This window comes from Pseudopipra pipra, chromosome Z (genome assembly GCF_036250125.1).
Source record: "Pseudopipra pipra isolate bDixPip1 chromosome Z, bDixPip1.hap1, whole genome shotgun sequence".
Classification (NCBI taxonomy): domain Eukaryota; kingdom Metazoa; phylum Chordata; class Aves; order Passeriformes; family Pipridae; genus Pseudopipra; species Pseudopipra pipra.
In genome coordinates, this window is record NC_087581.1 from 22,345,553 (window position 1) to 22,363,634 (window position 18,082).

The 18,082-nt window shown below is 37.3% G+C and overlaps 1 protein-coding gene across 15 annotated transcripts in view; it reads left to right on the forward strand.

Moving 5' to 3' along the window:
• The window catches only part of ANKRD31 (ankyrin repeat domain 31), a 62,078-nt gene that overhangs the window by 23,581 nt on the left and 20,415 nt on the right, over window positions 1-18,082 (forward strand). For 11 of the 15 annotated variants that reach the window (XM_064641672.1, XM_064641668.1, XM_064641667.1 and 8 more), the window contains 8 exons: window positions 2,494-2,638; window positions 8,039-8,245; window positions 9,036-9,178; window positions 11,776-11,935; window positions 12,364-12,446; window positions 13,207-13,288; window positions 15,368-15,464; window positions 17,032-18,061. In XM_064641672.1, the coding sequence (XP_064497742.1) occupies window positions 2,494-2,638; window positions 8,039-8,245; window positions 9,036-9,178; window positions 11,776-11,935; window positions 12,364-12,446; window positions 13,207-13,288; window positions 15,368-15,464; window positions 17,032-18,061 (1,947 nt within the window). The remainder of the gene's footprint in view (window positions 1-2,493; window positions 2,639-8,038; window positions 8,246-9,035; window positions 9,179-11,775; window positions 11,936-12,363; window positions 12,447-13,206; window positions 13,289-15,367; window positions 15,465-17,031; window positions 18,062-18,082) is intronic. The other 4 variants (XM_064641680.1, XM_064641679.1, XM_064641669.1 and 1 more) reach the window with 4 other exon arrangements.

The following is an 18,082-nucleotide window of genomic DNA, read 5'->3' on the forward strand; positions in this document are numbered from 1 at the left end:
TTTATATTTTGTATGGTCTTAAAACTGAAAGTTAACTGCATAGCGAATGTGAAATAATTGTAAGATTTGTTGCCAAGTGTTGTGGTTTCATAAACCTGTGTCTGAATTGTGGATCCTCTTGCAGTCTGGCAGTGCTTGCCTCCAGCTGGCATGTCTGTGCATATTTCTAGGGTGACCCAAATTTATGTAGGAGTTCTACGTGTCCCTCTTTCTCTAGAAGTGCACGTTTGCTGCCTAATAGTTATTGATTTCCAAGATCTTTTAATTATTTTTTTATGGGATGTTTTGCCCCTAAATATTTGCTGTTTTCATAACTGAGATGAGATTTATTCTGTTTCCTCACAAATCTCTCTGGAGCAAAGAGGAAGGGTGACTTCCAGCTAATAATTTTTTCTTGGACTTTAGAGCCCCAGGAATGGTTTTCAACTTGTGCATCACAGACTGTTGTGGGTTCATGAAATATTTCTGTGTTCTGTGACTGTACCTAACACACCATGTCCATGGTTATGCATGAAGAACTCTGCATCTCTGCAAGTAATATTTAGGGGCCATCAACTAGAATGATGTTGGAAGAACAGTCATTTCAACTAGGTCACTTGAGGCACACCAAGATCATTCAGCACAGAGCTGAGTTAGAGTTATGCAAGCTGGTATGTCCAGAGGGAATGGTGCTACCTGGTGATGCTGTATTTACTCAGTCTCTGCTCACTATCAGTAAAATTGTCTTGCTGCAGTGATCTGTCAGACTTAGTTTTTGTTGTTTCTGACTAGCAACAAAACAGTGATAGTGATGGTGACTCAGACTTTTGGTAACATAGTATTTGAAGCTGTTTTTTTCAAAGCTGCATGAAGTTATTACTGTAGATTGGAAACATGCCTTTTATCTACTAGTTTATTCCTTTCTGTGCCTGCAATATGCCAAATTAATTTATTTCAGGAAAAACGGTAAGTATAGGAAAGATTTTTTGGTACAGTTAAGGGGACAGCATGCAAGTGTGTATGATCACAGTTGTGGAAGAAGAGTTCTCAACATTACTGGTTGAAAAAATCCAGAGGTTTGCTCTTGATTGACCCCATTTTATTTTACTCTACTGTTAGGAGCATGTGTGAATTGAGAAAATGTCACTAACAATTTTCTCATTAGCAGTCTGGTTAGAAATAATGAGGGACTCGAACACATGGGTGGAGGATGTGAATCAAGGTCAGTCTGAAATTATAACGTGCTGAAGGGACAAAAGCAGAGGTACAAGTAAAATCACACTAGTGGTGGAATAAGGCTGCAGGGTTACCCACAGAAATGAAACAATCAGATTGTAAATTTCCCACGTCCCATGCCTGTAAAGCTTGGCTGAACATTTTGCTAAAAAGGTCATTTCTTGAATAAGAACAAAATCAGGCTTTATATTTGTACAAAAATCATAATATTGCTAATAAGACCATCAGAATGGGTTTCATTTGATCAGATATATCTTGCATATCTGAAATAGCTGTCAAAGCTCCCCTTTGCAGTCACAGGAGTCACAATCGACACATCTAGATCAAAATTTCTTTTCTCCTAAAGTAGATATCAGCAGTGCCCTGGCAGCCAGGAGGGCCAGCCGTGTCCTGGGGGCCATCAGGCAAAACATCACCAGCTGGTCAAGGGAGGGGATTGTCCCGCTCTGCTCTGCACTGGGGTGGCCTCACCTTGAATAAATATTGTGTGCAGTTTTGGGCACCACAATATAAGAAAGATACTGAGCTCTTAGAGAGTGTCCAAAGGAGGGCAGTGAGGATGGTGAAGGGCCTTGAGGAGCAGCTGAGGTCACTTGGTCTGTTCAGCCTGGAGAAGAGGAGACTGAGGGGAGACCTCATTTCAGTTTACAACTTCCTTGTGAGACGAAGAGGAGGGGCAGGCACTGATCTCCTCTCTGTGGTGACCAGTGACAGGACCTGAGGGAATGGCTGGAAGTTGTGTCAAGGGAGGTTTAGGTTGGATATTAGAAGAAGGTTCTTCACCCAGCAGGTGGTTGGGCCCTGGAACAGGCTGTCCAGGGAAGTGGTCACAGCAGCAAGCCTGACAGAGTTCAAGAAGCACTTGGATAATACTCTCAGGCACATGGTGTGAGTCTTGGGAACGGTCCTGTGCAGGGCTGAGGGTTGGACTCGATCCTTGTGGATCCTTCCAACTCCGTGTGTTCTGTGATGTCCTAAATGGATAAGCTGGCTCATACCCTGTTATTTTCTACCAGTTAAGAGCTATGGGGCCATGAATCCTACGCTGTATTTTGGGAGACCTTGTCTTAATGGCAACTGGAACAATTTATAAAATTGAAAATAATAAGATGATAGGATAATGCCTTATCTAGGGGAATGCTTAGAGTATTTGAACTAGAATATAGAGAAATTTGATTTTAGTTGCTTGTGTCTTCAAGTACAAGAGAGAGAAGCCTATGTAAGGAGTATGGAAAATACTGCCAGAAGAGATATGATCTAAAAAACTTATTTTTTTAGATGGTGAACTTACTACTTTGGTATGGAGCTGATCCCTTATTAAAAAATAAAATGGGAAGGTGTGCATTAGAAGAAGCTTCTGACCCATCTATGAGGAGACTTCTTACCAGTTATGTGGAAAAATCCAGGGGATATTCAGTATCAGGTAGGAAAGAATTATTCTGTCGTAGCATCACCACTAAATGGAGAAATTCAGACCATCTGTTAAACTGTTTCCTTAATTACTGCTAGTAATTCTATGGGCTTCAGTGTCTGATGCCTGAGTAGCAGTGAGCACTCCTTACCTTCTGCAGTTGCTGTACATTCATGAAGTATAAATGATAATGATGTCCAGCTGTTTCTTGGGCTGGAGTTACCTTTAAATTTGAAATGAAGATGTGAAGCACAGTAGTCATTGTCTGTCTAAACGGAAGATGGCACATGGCTTGATTTGCTGATGGGTTTAGAGCTAGGGATAAAATTTGGTTTTAAACTGGCATATAGTCTGAATTTTAAAGGATCCATAGGATAAAAAGTGGTGAATCTAGGATTAGATCTAGATTTTATGAGTTGCCAAGCCTTAACTGCTACTGTTTGGGCTGGGTGTAGGTAACAGCTAGTGAGTTTGTAAGGAAATAGCTGAGTTAGAGTTAGTGATTATGGCTAAGGAAGAAGTTGGGTCTTGTACAGTCTTGGGAACTAAGTTGAGAAGAAGGTTCAGAAAAGGCTGTTTGATCAGAAGCGAGTACAAAGATGTGTCACAAGATAAGCCTTGATTAGAGCTAGAATTAAGACTGTTGGACACCCATTGGCCAGTGTGAGCTGTGGCATGTTTAAGTCTTGAAGGAGTCCCCATCCCTTGGACTGTTATCCATTATTGCTTTTCCATGTGAGTGGCAGTAAAGCCACAATGCATAGTCCAGGGAGAATCAAAAGAGACTTCAGGACCTTGGGATAGTTGGTAGGGGAATCTGGTGCACAGATAAATTTTTTCCACTCTCCCAGTTGTGAGCCGCGACACCTTTCTCAGAGAAAGTAGAGGGTCTTTGCTCTTAAGCTAGTGGGGCTCATTGACAGAGCTCAAACCTGTACTTGAAGAGGGACTGGGACAATATCAGAATTGCCCATGACAAGCCATTGGGTGATATATGCAAGTTAGGTGGATGGGGTGCTAGTGAGCGCCCTCAGCCTGCTGCTCTGAGACTCCTTGAGTGCCCTGAATCACACTTGGAGTCTTACAGAGAAGAGCCAGGGGTTCCTCTTAAGTTTCAAAAAGAATCACTTAGGTCACTAATCTTCAAAAAAATTTGGAGGTACAATGTCACTCTTTACTCTTGCCATTTCTGATTTGTGCAAGGTGCTGTTTGCAACAAAGATTAGACTCTACTATTTTTATAAATATTTTATATATTGTTATATTTTAGTTTAAAATAAAACCCTTATGGCTTGAAAATTTTTCTAGAAAGCTAAATATGGTAAGTACTATTACACACAATATTGTAGACAAGTTATACATATGTAACAGCATGTTCTATGTGTAAAGTAAACTGTGATCTCTTTTCAATTTTTGTTTCTGTCTTTCAAATAAAACTTAGGGAATTATTTTTTCTGGTTTTGATAGGTTTTTAAAATAGCACATTCTTAGGACTTCAGCTGTCTGTGACTATTTCCTTGTGTTCTTTTGTTTTCCACATCAGTTTTCTACAACTTCTTATTTATACTTGCTACTATTCGTTTCCGGTTTTTTCATTTCTCATTTTTTATTGCTCTGTATTTCCCTTCCTAAGCTAGGTTAGTTTTTTAATCACTGCAGCTTTTCATCTTGAGTGTGAGATATGTTGTGAAATACTTCCTAGCTGTTATTAATATTTTTCTGCTGACATTTTTTCTTCAATTTTTTTAATTTATAACTGTTTTCAGCTCTTTGAAAATTTCTCTTTCAAATAACTACTGTGTCAGTATAAATGTATGCATATACATACATAGGAAAAGGTGGATTTATATATATATATATAGGTTTATAGAAGCATATGTGAATGCATATGTGTGTGGATATAACATTTGATTTTTTTTTTCCAAGTGTGTGCAGCAAAAAATTTAAGTTTTTTCTCTGAACTGCAGTTATGTGTTGTTGGGGTTTATTGGTCAAACCTTGGTTGCCTTTGAATGAGTAAATGAATGCTAGCATCAAGTGTATTTTGAAAGTCAATGGGATTCATGCTCCTATGTGCATTAAATTCTTTAAAACCGGTGTATATAAGAGCATGGTTATGTAATAATATAACAAATATACACCCAGCCCCCATAAATGCACACACAATATGGACAAATACATCTGCTCACATACCATCAACATGCACATTTTTTACTTCTGTTTGATGAGTACTCTCCTTCTGTTTGGGGACTTCAGTTTGGTCTGGATGCTCGCTAGTCTTAAAAGTTAAGGGGCCATCAGCCAATCTCTGCAGTGTCCTGTTACACATGACAAAAAACACTCAAGAAACTGTTTGAAGTTCCTGCTGATCCTTTTCTCTATGATAGTCAGAGTCTTCTTATCTTCTGCCTTCAGTGGTACAGAACACTTTTCCCTCTTCCTGTCTCAAGTGGTTGCTTATTTTCAACCCTTCTTAAGTCCCTGCTCTCTTGAGTTTCTGGACTGCAAGTGTGTTTTCTCCTTTGGAAGCTGAAGGGAGAAGGAAAGGAGTAGGTGCTTCTTGTTACTTACTGCTTTCCAGTTCTTGGCAGTGTCAGTGCTTATCTTTCCTATTTCTAAATTTTGTTCTTCCTGCTGTAGGAATGTCTTTTTAAATCATGCTGGAAAAAAAATCCATGGCATATCTAATACGTCATTACCCATGCTAATTACTGGAAGAACAAACACTGAACGTAGAAATGTTTCCTTTTTCTATAGATGTTCTTTTTTGTAGCTCTTATGTTCCTGCTGAACCGTTGTAATAAGGTCTGTGTGCATTAATACGGTTTTGGATTTTTTTTATTTCTATTTTTTGCCTCCTGTATATAAAATTATGATTCAAAAAACTTTATTCTGAATGTGTGTCTTATATTTTGGTCTCCATTGAAATAGCATTTCCCAGGCTGCTTTTTTCCTCAAAAGAGATTCTTCAGGTAGTATTTTGTTCAGATAAAATTTAATTATTCCCTTTGTACTAGGAGAGTGTTGCCATTTGAGAGGCGGTGCAAGAAGGTATAGGCCTTTGTACAGTTGAAGGCCTTAATAAGTTTGGGGTCCAGGACAATGACATTCAGATTGCAGTATTAAAAAAGGGAAGATGGGATAATGTTTTCTTACTTTTGGAGTTTTCAGATTTTTACTCTCTTATGCCTTTTCTTCATTAACTTGCCACAGTATGTCATCTGATTGTTCCTACCTCCCACTGCTCTTCCTTATATTATTCTCTTCTTGAATAAAAATTTTTCTTCTGAAATGATGCAGAGCTGCTGTCATCTACAGTCAGTCACTTACTAGGCTCCCAACATTCCTAATGTGCTTATACGGAAGGAAGGTACAAACAGTTTGCTTCTTTTCTTACAGTTCAACTTTGCTCTTAGACCAATGTTGAGGTATTCAAATGTCTTTTTTAAGCACAAAGTTGAAGTTGTTGAGGTATGTCAGCATGATCTAGCCTGATTGCTGGTTACTGTAATCTCTTCATTTTATCTTTATACTGTGCTGAGTGGACTTTGTTTTTGCCAAGATCTGGATCTTTCCTGCTCATGACCCACCTGGCAGTGCATCCAACAGAGAACCAGTATTTTGATTCACATACCAGTGTCCCATTATGCTTTTGCAAATGTTTCCTAACGGCCGTGAAGCAAACTGTTGTGCATGGCAATTTAACTGGAAAACTCTGCAATTATTTCTGTTCACTGGCTGCCAGTATTGCTAAGGGTCATTAGCATAATGGGCTGTTGTGTGCCTTTTTTTTCTTAAATGTCTATAAACAGTCCCTTGGACATTCTCCCATGAATCAAAGGGAAAGAAAAGGAAGAATCAAAAAGCAGATGATTGCTTTGGGAGTGCAGACCCAGAAGCTTTTAGACAAAACACAATACGTTATCTTATGGAAAAGTAGGTCTCAAATTGGAGAAGTATTTTAATAATGTGATGGCTCTGTGTGCTCTAGAATCTCAGTTTTCATTTTAAAAATGAACTCTTGAGCTTTTCTGTTTGCCAATACAGTGTGGGCCAAGCACCCACAGTGCAAAGAGGACTACCTGAATGCTTTCAGACAGGTCTGAAAAGCCTACAGTGAGCTCCATGCCGCCATAGTCTGGCTGAAGCAGTGCCTGAACAGGATAGTTTGAAGTTAGTATGGATCTATCCTCAGTGCATATCTGTCTCTAATATCATTTTGTGTTCTTGCAAATAGTCTTGGATGACAAGCTCAGTAGTTTACCTTCAAGGAAACATTGGAAAAGCAAATTTTCCAGAGTGCAGGAGGAGCCTGAAGAAAGGCAGCTGTCAAATCATGGAAGATGTTTGATACCAGTGGATACTGCTGACCGCACATATTTGAGAAAACAGCTTGTCTGATGAGAAGAGGAAGATGCAGCAACTAATTGTTCATAGGAATAATTGACAAAATCTCCAAGAATAAGAGCATGCAAAATGCTCGTTTTAAACCTTACACTTTCAGGTTTTTTGAATGAATTACAGATTTTCAAGAGAACAGAGAAAGACCACTGTGAATTTTTAAGAAAATATTGATAGCATGATATTAAAATGAAAAGTACAGGAGTTTTTAAAAAGCTGACATGCATGATAGAGCTTTTGAAGATTTATATATACCTTGTCTTTTTGGTTGCAGTTTGAGAAGGGGGTTGTCCTTACTCTACATGCATAATCAGTACTTTGGTAATCTGTTTTTTTCTTTGTATTTCAATTTGAATTTATAATTTGAATTAGTTTCAGAATTAGAACCTGTCTGATGATCACATGATAAAAATTAAAGTACGTGTTGTTTGCTCTGTGAACCAGTAAGGATTAAATCAAGTTTATTTACAATTATGAGTCCAATCCTGCATAGGTTTAATTAAAAGACAATTTATCTATAGTACTATATACACGTATATGTGTGTGTATATATATATATATATATATATATATATGTATACACACGTATCTGTCTTTTCCCGATACAGAATTAGGAACTGATATAGTTTTATATGGTTTCTTAAATACATTTATGTGTGTAGTTTATGTGTTTAGCAGCCACGCCTGGTATCTTGAAAGCAGTCCATGAAGAAACATAACATACTCCCTACCTCTATACAGTATAGAACTTTAACCTTGTTACCTTTTGTTTCATCCCACATTTGTTGTACCCTTGTTAAATCATCTAGATTTGAACTTTAACTTCTTTTCTTTAGGGTCTGTTTATTGTCTGAGCTCTTACACACTACCTTTTAAGCTTTTGATGTAGTCAGTTAATGTTATTGACTAATTAAAGCAACAGTATTGCACACATTTACAGTAATTCAAATGAGTTATGAAGCTTAATTTTCTGTTTATAATTAAACATTCTTTGTGCAAAAATTTCTTAAGGAACACCCAATATGCTGTTAGAATCTACCAGAAAAGAACCCGTAATTGTACACACTACCTGTAATTCAAGAACTGGACGAAAGAAGAAAATTAAGAGAAATGAAAAAGGGGAAACTCAGCTGCATATTGCTGCTAAGAGAGGAGATTTGTCCTTGGTGAAGGCGCTGATATCATCTGGAATTTGTGTCAATGAACAGGATTATGCAGGTTTGAAAATTACTCTCTTATGGGCTTGTTTATGATACAATTTTACATAATTTGTAGTATAAATATGGATTCTTGACTTAAAATTGTGAGGAGAAAAGGAGTTCATTAAACAAGTGCAAGCACAATCAGTGAATACCTGGATTTTGTGTCTCAGCATGGAAGTAATGCAGACCTTTTCTCAGCAGGGGTATTAATAGGGTCTTGCTTCTCTGCTGAAGAACACATTTTCAGAGATGTGTACAGAAAGTGAACTTGAAAGTTTGGTGAGAGAATTAATGCTCATACACATGTATATGTATGTGTGTGAAGCACATTCAGACAGGTATTATTTCCTTAAGAAATAAGGACAAAAACCAGATGACAAGATTATCTTTTCTTTTTTCTCTGCCTAAATGTATAACATATTTCTGTTTTCATACTCTCAAAATGCCTTGTATTCTATTCTAGATGCCTGGCAGACTTAATATTATACAACGGTAGTGAGATTAGAAATGAGACTATTAATGTTGTGCTTCTGAATTTCTAGAGTTTTTCTGCTCCAGTGTTTTGTTTCTTTTATTATTTTTAGTACTGTAGTAGAAAAGAAAGCAGTATATTTTCTGCTTAATATTGGTTACATTTTTCTCTGAGGTAAACTGAATTACACAGAAAATAGTTGACCTTGGCTTTTCAAGATGGTTATTTGTATAAGATTTATCTTAAATGCAGCAAAATGTATAATCACTACTAAGCGATCTGTATGGATCTTTCCAAATCAGATGCATGCTGTGTGTCGTCTTGCCTTTATTAGGTTGGACAGCAGTTCACGAAGCTTCCAGTGGGGGATTTACTGATGTGATCTTAGAATTACTGAAAGCAGGTGCTGATGTCAACAGCAGAAGTCTGGATGGTGTTTTACCAATACACGATGCTGTTTCTGGCAATTATTTGGAGGTACATTTTTCTTTTTCGTAAGATTTCCTGAAGCTGATTTCCAGCAGAGGGTCAGCAGAGCAAAATCCTCTTTTCATTCAAGTTATTAATACAATTTTAGTGTAGATTTGCATTTAGGAAATAAAGTAGGATTTTTAAAGTGATCCAAATTAGAGAAAGAAATATTTTTCAGTAGTGACAGTTGAAACTGTACAGTTAGTTGCCTTTTTTAGTACAGCAGACAGATCATAAAAATTCAGAAACCTCTTTTGGTTTTCTCCCAGGTTTGGGCTTTTTAATACTAAAATTGAGCATTCTTGGTTTGATTGTCTAGTCCAACCCTGCTGCAGGGAGGAGTGATGCTGCAGAGTGGAGTGATGCATTTCACACGTAAGAGAGAAGAAACAATATACTTTATTGATAGAAAAGAGTGAGTTAGCAAAGTTCACTGGTAAATGTGACAGTTGTTTAACAAGATTTGAGGCAAGATACATTGATTATTTACTGCATAAGGGACAGGAACAGAACCGGAAGGGGGGACCCTCCTGTTGAGTCATGATGTCCAGAAAGGACCCCCTTGCTTTCTAAACTCCATCTCAGATGACTAGATCCAGACTTGGTCTCAGACTTAGTCAGCAGTTTGTATCTAAAGGATTATGTGTGCACAATCAATCCTTTCTATCAGTTAGGTAACATATCAAAATTTAGCATACAGTTAATCACTGAGAATCTGTTGTGGCAAGGAATCTCTCAGTCTTGAGGAGCAACCTTTGAGAGATGTCCCTATCAAGGGGAGATCCTGGTGTGCAGACCACTGCTATTCAGGAGAGCTTGAAGAGCCCAGGGCTGTCCACTATTTATGGAGTAAGATGATTTACTTACAGTCATATTTGCATACCAGCAAGACACCTGGGTCACTGTTCCAGACAGTCTTTGGCTACTTTATTGCCATTCATCCCCCAAAGTCCAGGTAAGCTGGATGCAACCACCACAGCTGCCCCTGGTGGTTATGGCTTAAGCAGAGGAGTATATGGCCACAAAGCCCCCTACCATGGGCAGGGACATTTTTTTACTAGCTCAGGTTGCCCAAAGCCCTGTCCTGCCTGACTTTGAACATTTCTAGGGATGAGGTGTCCACAGCTTCTTTGGGCAACCTGTTTCAGTGTCTCACCATCTCCATTGTAAAAAAATTCTTTTTTGTAAAGACTCTAGCCCTGCTGTTTAAAAATGGTTCTACAGAATAGACTATTTCAGTTGGAAGGGACCTATGGTGATCATCTCGTCCAAGTGCCTGATCTCTTTGGGGCTGACCAGAAATCAAAGCATGTTGTTAAGGGCATTGTCCAAATGCCCCAGTCTTGGGGCATTGATCACCTCTCCAGGAAGCCCATTCCAGTGTTTGACCATCTCTCAAAGTAAAGAAATGTTTCCTAATGTCCAGTCTAAACCTGCCCTAGCACACCTGTGAACCATTCCCACACATCCTATCACTGGATCCCAGGGAGAAGAGATGGACACCTCCCTTTCCACTTCCCCTGCTCAGGAAGCTGTAGCTTCAGGTTGTCCCTCAGCCTTCTTTTCTCCAAACTAGACAAGCCCAAAGTCCTTACTGGCTCCTCGCAGGACATGGCTTCCAGCCCTCTCATCAGTCTTGTTGCCCTCCTCCAGGCACATTTGAGGACCTTCACATCATTCTTAAATTGTGGGGCCCAGCACTGCACACAAATAAATAAAGTGTTCTTTTGGCAGAGTGAGTTCTGGTGAACTGAGTGTAAAGAAGATAATGCCAGATTGGCTCAAACATACTGCTTCTATATCTGTCAGAGGAACTTGTTTGATCCCATTTATCTTTTTCTGTGAAAAACAGTCAAACAAAGGGGATGATTCACAGACCTGGTGCCAAACTATTATTAGGGTTCTTGCAAACATATAAGCTTATTATTCAGTATTGCAAGGGAAAACCAATGGAGAACATTCTGAACTTCAAGACAATATTGTCTTTCTGATACTTTCTCATACTTAACTGCACTCTGAGTGTAAGAAATAAGAAGAAATGCTAAAATGGGGAAATCAAACATACGAAAATTCTTTAACATCTGAGCTCTGACCTCATCAGCACTTTCATATAATCTGAATTTTAGGGGATAGATGATTCCACTGGTCCCACTAATCTCATTTCCACATTTTACAATTAAGCAGATTTGCAAGTTATTTGGAATTAGGAAAAAATTATCAGTTCATGTAACCAGAAAACCGAAACTGCTATTAAAGTAAAAAATCCACTTCTTTTTCGCATTTTGGTCTTAATTCAATTGACCAGCTCCTTTTAATTTAGATATGTTTTGTAATTGCTTTGTATAACAGTACCATAAAAGTGATAGGTTTAATGACAATTTGTGAACTATTTATGTATTTTAATGGAAAAATTAGAAATGTAAGATGGAAGTCTGTATTGATAATAGCCAGTTAATCTGGTTTGTTTAATTTGGATTGCAAGTGTAACAGGTTTTAGAGTATCTTATTTGTATGTGTATTATTTGTGATTTATGTTAGATACAACACACATAGTTGTCCACAGTAAGAATTACCACAATACAAATAATAAAAATACATAATAGGCAGTGAGGATTCTACTGCAGCATGGAGCGAATCCCTATGAGAGGAATGGAGCAGGGGAAAGTGCTGTGGATCAAGCTTGTGATGAAGAAATGAAAGAACTTCTGAAGTCTTACAGTGCTGTGGACTCTCTACTTCGTGTTCCGACAATTGAAGGTGCTGGTATGTTGGTTTTGTAATGTAAATTATAGTATTACCCCATAGTCTTAAGAAAAAAAATGTACAGCTGATTTGTGGAGCTGCGTATTGCCTGGCACTGATATTTTTAACTCTGTTAACTATTGAATTATAATAATTTATTTACAGAAAATAGGATACATGAATGGGTTTTGGTTTTTTTGAGAGAATGAGGTATAAGAAAATATTCAGGTCTTCAAATTTTCTTATTATCCATATTTCCCATCACAGGAAGGGAAATAAGTGGTTTTCAAAGTGTTAACTTTAAGGACTTATTTCCTTATGCTACCTAAATTTGATTTCATTTTTATACAAGATATTTTTTATTATTTGATCTGCCCTTGTATCTTTGTAACCTATTATGTTTCTGCAAATTCATATTAAATTTTATTTATTTTTTCTGAATCGTGGAGAGAGGAAATCAGAACATTGTTGCTTTGACTACTGTAAAAATGATGATGCAGCTTGGGAGCCACAACATGAGAAATACAGTATGGTAAGTATAGATAACAGAGTTTTGTTAAACTGCTTCCTAGTGTAGTAGTGCATAGTGACATTTGCTGACTGAATAATATAAAAATATAATGTAAATAATTAATCCATTAAAATGTATGTAAAAACAGCATCATGCAGAGGTTTATAATAGGTAAGTTGTGTTTTACATATACAAGTGTGTTTATTATTCGCTCTTTTAATGATTCCTGTGCACTTACATTTATTGTACAAAAGGTATTCAATACTTATATTTCTTACTGGTTATATGAATAGAAAAAATGTCATGAGTCCTGAGGCTTTTCATCATGTTTCCAGAAGGGTTCTTTTTGAAACGGTAATGAATTGGCTTCATGATGAAGGTATTTAGAAATCGTTTATCTTAATGTAAAACAGCCAGGAAGATTTTTGCACAGATTGTCAGGAGAGCTCTTGCTGGTATCTGTAGGCTGTATCTGCATTGCCTAGGTGATGCTGTCATGCTGAATTTCACTGTCTAATCCTTGCAGTGTGCTCAGAGGTGGGTCTCTGAGTATGGACTAGTTTGAATGCCTAGGTAAAACCAGACTGTGACAACCCCTTGCAGAGCAAGCCCTTGACAGTATGTATGTCTGTCTTAGCAGTGCCCCATTCCCTTCACGTAGTAATTCCCTGACTGGAATGACTTGAGTCCACCAGTATTTAAACCGCAGGCCATGTATCATGGCCTGTTTTTATGGTGCACTTGGCTCTGCTTCTTAATGTAATTTTGTGTTCCTTAACAGAAGTCTGTTGCTGCCATACAAGATACAGAAAAGAAGCAGAAAGAACTGTTGCTATATGAACTGACAACTTCCAAAGATGCAGGTAGACATAAATTCAAGTGTTTCACCTATTTTTAGAGGGTAGATATCTTTGGTTATATAATTTTTTTTAATGTTATTGCATGTAATATATTTTGATTATCTCCTCTGGAAAATATATCTTTAGAGAATAAGATTTTACTAGCATCTCTCAGGTAAGTGCACTTCCTGAAGTATTTCCAGTTTAAATAGGAATTAATATTTTGACAAAAAATTGCATGCCACTTGGAGGCACAGATCTCAAGTGAACTGATTATATGAAAATGGATCATTAGATAAGAATGCCCACTGTTGGCAGCATTATTCAGTTACAAGTACATGAGCCTCTCCATGATCAAGAACATCTATGTCTGTATGTAAAGCAACAGATGCAGCATTTTTAGTCTACTGTGGCAGGACTTCCAGGAGCCTGAAATAATTTATGAGAGAAAAAAGAGAATTCTTTAAGCAAACACTGTGGATGATGGACAGTTTCAGAAATGCTGATGCCCAGAGGTATAATTTGTCTTAGGCTATCAAATCTCAGTTCAGCTTAATCTCAAGAATTTACTAAGTGACAGTGACTTCCTAGGAGATCATGATGCTGCTGCTGTGAAGCAGTTGGAGTCTGTTGTGTCTGTGCCGTGACTCTTCAAGTTGGCATAGCTTGCTGTAGGAATACCTTTGACGAGGGCCTCTCTCCCCAGCTGCCTTTGCCATCTAGGCAGGGCTGTTCACTTTGGAGCAGCTCATGCCCATGAAACAGTTTGGATTTGTAACAGAAAGAAAGGGTTTGTTTTTAAATCTATTTTCCTGAATATAGGATGGAGCTTTCAAATTATATTTACAAGTAAATTTTTCCCTTTAAAAAGAAATGTGAAATATGGAAGTATGCAGATTTATAGTTTAGCAAATTTGTGATGTATGAACTCTTAATTAAAATAGGTATGTTTTCTTGAAAAATGTTTGGCAAGCAGGTAGATGATACAATAAGCAGGAGCCTATGGACAGAGATAAGTGCAATTTCATAAAAAGATCAAAAAGAATTATCATACTTCTCCTGTTTAGGAGTATGAGAGAAATGAACATGGTGCTCTGTTACCACTACTGGCAAAAGCATTAATAATATAGCACATCTTAAACTAAGTCATAATCATTACTACTGAAGAGGCAAAAGACTGAACAAGAACATGGAAGTACATTGACAAACTTAAAACATAGAATAAAATCTCAAGGTATTTGCGTGCACGAAACTTCCTGTAAATAGCAGATTCAAATTCGCTATTAAGCTGCCTTAATAAGAGCAGTATGTATGTATTACTGAGTAAGTAAATATCTGGTAGATGCTGTAAAACCAGTTTGGATTTTACAAATGCTAATTTTAATCCTATAATTTCGTTTTTCATGATTAAGAAAAACTTACACTGATTGTTGTAGACTTTAAGCATGTTTAGCAAATTATCCCGGTGGTATCCACTGGTCGTGACTTCTAGCCCTCCCTTATATTATATGTCTTAAGAGATAGGGTATATAAAGAGGAGTTGATATTTGTTCTTCTTAATTTAGAAGAATATAACTAACAAAAAGGGACAATTTATCATTCTGTTTTATAATATGGGTTTGAAACTGTGAAAACTTGATAGATATGCTTTTATCATTGTGTGTAACTTAGAACAGTCTTGGTTCATTAAACTATTTTATAATACTTCAAACATAAAAGTTTTATGCACCTTCTGTGTAACTTCTGCAGGTATCCTCAGTATAATTGTCATGGTAGGTAGCTCTTTGCAACACAAAGAACTTCAAAATTTTCAGTGCTTATCATCCATAGGGCAGTTCTTTAATCTAGACAAAGTACGTGCACTTCAAAATTTTCCAGTACAAACTATTTTCTTTAAGTTAAACTTGCATTTAATTCTGAAGAATTTCATTCAAAGTAGTCCAGTTGTAAAGAGCTATAAGTATGCATGACAGTATAAGGTACTGCTATAACTATATCTTCATACTCTGGCTATGTATTTGCTACATTAAAAAGGATATTACTGTAATTATTTTCTACTGCTTATTGCCATCATAATTTTGATTATTTCAAAATATTGAACAGATGTGTATATACAAAGGCTGTCTCAAATACAAGATACTTTGAATGAAATGCTTGCAAGCCAGAAAACAGAGAGGGATGCCCTTGCTAAAAAATACAGGTAAGTAGAATAGAGCGATTATATTGATAGGAAGCTGTTCTTCATAGAAGTAGTGTTAGAAGTTTTTAGGAGTGGCATGAAAGTAAATCTATGTGGTTTTCATTCAGATTTTGTGGGAGCATGATCCACACTGGCTTCAGTTACCTCCAATAAGCGTTTACATCAAGGAAGAACTTCAGCTGAGCTAGTGCATACAAATCAGTTGCTGTGCACACAGTGAGCATTGAAATTCAGTAGTGAACATGCAAAAACTGTGGAAAAATACCTAAGAAGAAATTGGGAAATGGAGGTATTGAACAAAGACATTAATTTTGAGCTGTATCATGGGGGAAAGTAGTAGCAACTCAAGACACTATTGGGAGTGTCTCTGCCTCTGGTTTGTTTCTTTAGCACCCCTAGTTTAGGAGTGTTCAGCCAAGAGCCCACAAGAGCCATTTAAAGAAATGGCTTGAAGCATGCTTGCAGACATTCATGTTTTGTGAGGACAACTCAAATGTAGGATAGGAGTGCTCACCTTAATGTGAGCATGGACTGTGTGAATTGTCAGCTTCATGACTCTAGGTCTCACAAGGCTTCTTTTTTCTTCCTTCTGAGAGAGACTACCTCAGTGCTGGTCATGTGGTGAGATAAGAATATAGCATCCTGTTTAATGGATGCTTTCTAGGCCAGCTTCTGAGGATGTCTCCATAATGTTTGTGTGAGCAGAATTGGTTGATTATGTAAAAGCAGCATGTACAGCTCCCAGGTAGACCCATAGCAAAACATACAGGCTGTTGAGCTGAGACTGAAATATTTCTGCCACGAGCCATTTTGCCAGCTATAAAATGTAATGTGTGAATTACCAGATAATAAAAAAAATTATGAGGAATTCGGGTTCCAAATTAGCCTTGTGAACAAACTGGTGACTGAATTAAGAAACAAGGATAGTAAAATTAATACCTACAGAAATTTATTTGCATTTTAATACTGAGAGTGAAACTGCTCCAGAGGGAAGTGATAAATATTTCTGGGTATTGCAGATACCCTGCAGGTAATCCTAAACTGCTCTGTTCTCTTTTTTTAATGGTCATGTGGTACTTTTAGTGTAGCTTCACAAAATATTTTGTTATGTGCACCATAAAAAAATTCTGATAGTATCACCCTTCAGTAGTTCGTCCTGAGCTCATTTTAGAAGGCTCCAAATTAGAACCTGAAAGGCATTGAATTCAATGAACTATTATTATTTGTGGTAATAAAAGAGCAGACAGTTATAATATAGACCCAGTTTGGATTCTGTGAATTAAGGACGGTATAGGAGTACAAGGTTGTTTTGATGCTTTCCATCCAAATTCTATGGGATTCTTACTTGCATCTTACTTGTACATCCTGCTGTGAGATTCTGCAGTTTATCCATAAGCCTGTGATTTGAACTTTAAACTTCATACAGGATAAAAATATTGTTGAAATTTTAGGTGTTGGCAGAGTCCTTTGAAACATATTCCTGTTCTTAGTAGGTTACATCTATTAAACTGTCTTTATTTTGTGTTTACAGTAACTCTGATGTCCTTTTTTATTTTATTTTCTGTAGGGCTTCAGTGGAATCTTTCAAAAAAGGAGCACTGAGGAAACAATTAGTTAACCTTGCTTCTAGGCAAAAGAGTCTGTTGACTCTTGCCCAAAACCAGGAAAAATTAGTGCAGAAAATACAAAGTTACAGAAAAACAAAGCAAATGTTCAGTTCATCATCTTCAGAGAAGCAAAGCTCAAACTGCGTTATTTTCTATGGAAATGATGTAAGACAAAGTTCAACTGCTGATGAAATTGTATGTCCTGATGTAGTTACATTTAGTATGGGGCTTTGTGCCAGCATGCCTAATAGAAACAGAGAAGGAGAACATGTCTCTTTAGAAAATAGATTTTCAGCTCAGGACTGCAGCCAGCATCCACACATCTGCTTGGATAAGACAGGAGCAAATAAAGAAGCAATTAGAAGCAAAGAGGCTTCTGATCATGCTTTGGCATCTGAAAACAGTGTAAGAGAATATCCCTTTGACAACATGTCAAAGCTGACAAACGCTGCAGAAGTGGTGACATTGCCTTCAGAACCTACTGTTTCCACTGCTAAAACAAGATGCTCACAGCAAAAAGACATTGATTGTGTAGCATTTGCAGAACAAGGAAACAAGTCTTTAAATCCCACTTCAGTGACCAACACATTAAATATTGTAAATAAGAATGTCTGTCAGCCAGCCAGTGACTGCCTGCAGGTTATTACACGTGGGAATCTACACAGATATGTAAACAAGAAAGAAGCTTTCCAGCAGCAGCAAGTAAATTTTTTAGCACCTATGAAGAACTTCCCTAATACTTCACAGCAAATGGTCTTTTGGAGTAGTGAGAATTCATTTAATACCAACTTGGTGCTTACAAATCTTACCTCAAATAGAGATTCTCAAGTAAATGTTAGTGAGAAATCTTCACAGAGCTATAGTAACCAGGAATGGGAACAAAAACAAGTGAGGTATGAACGGAAAAGTAAGAAAAAGCTTCAATTGATAGATCTGCTTGAATTGGGAAGGATTAAGCCAGGAGAAAATGTTTTAGAATTCAAACTGCAGGTAATTGTTGAGATCTAATAA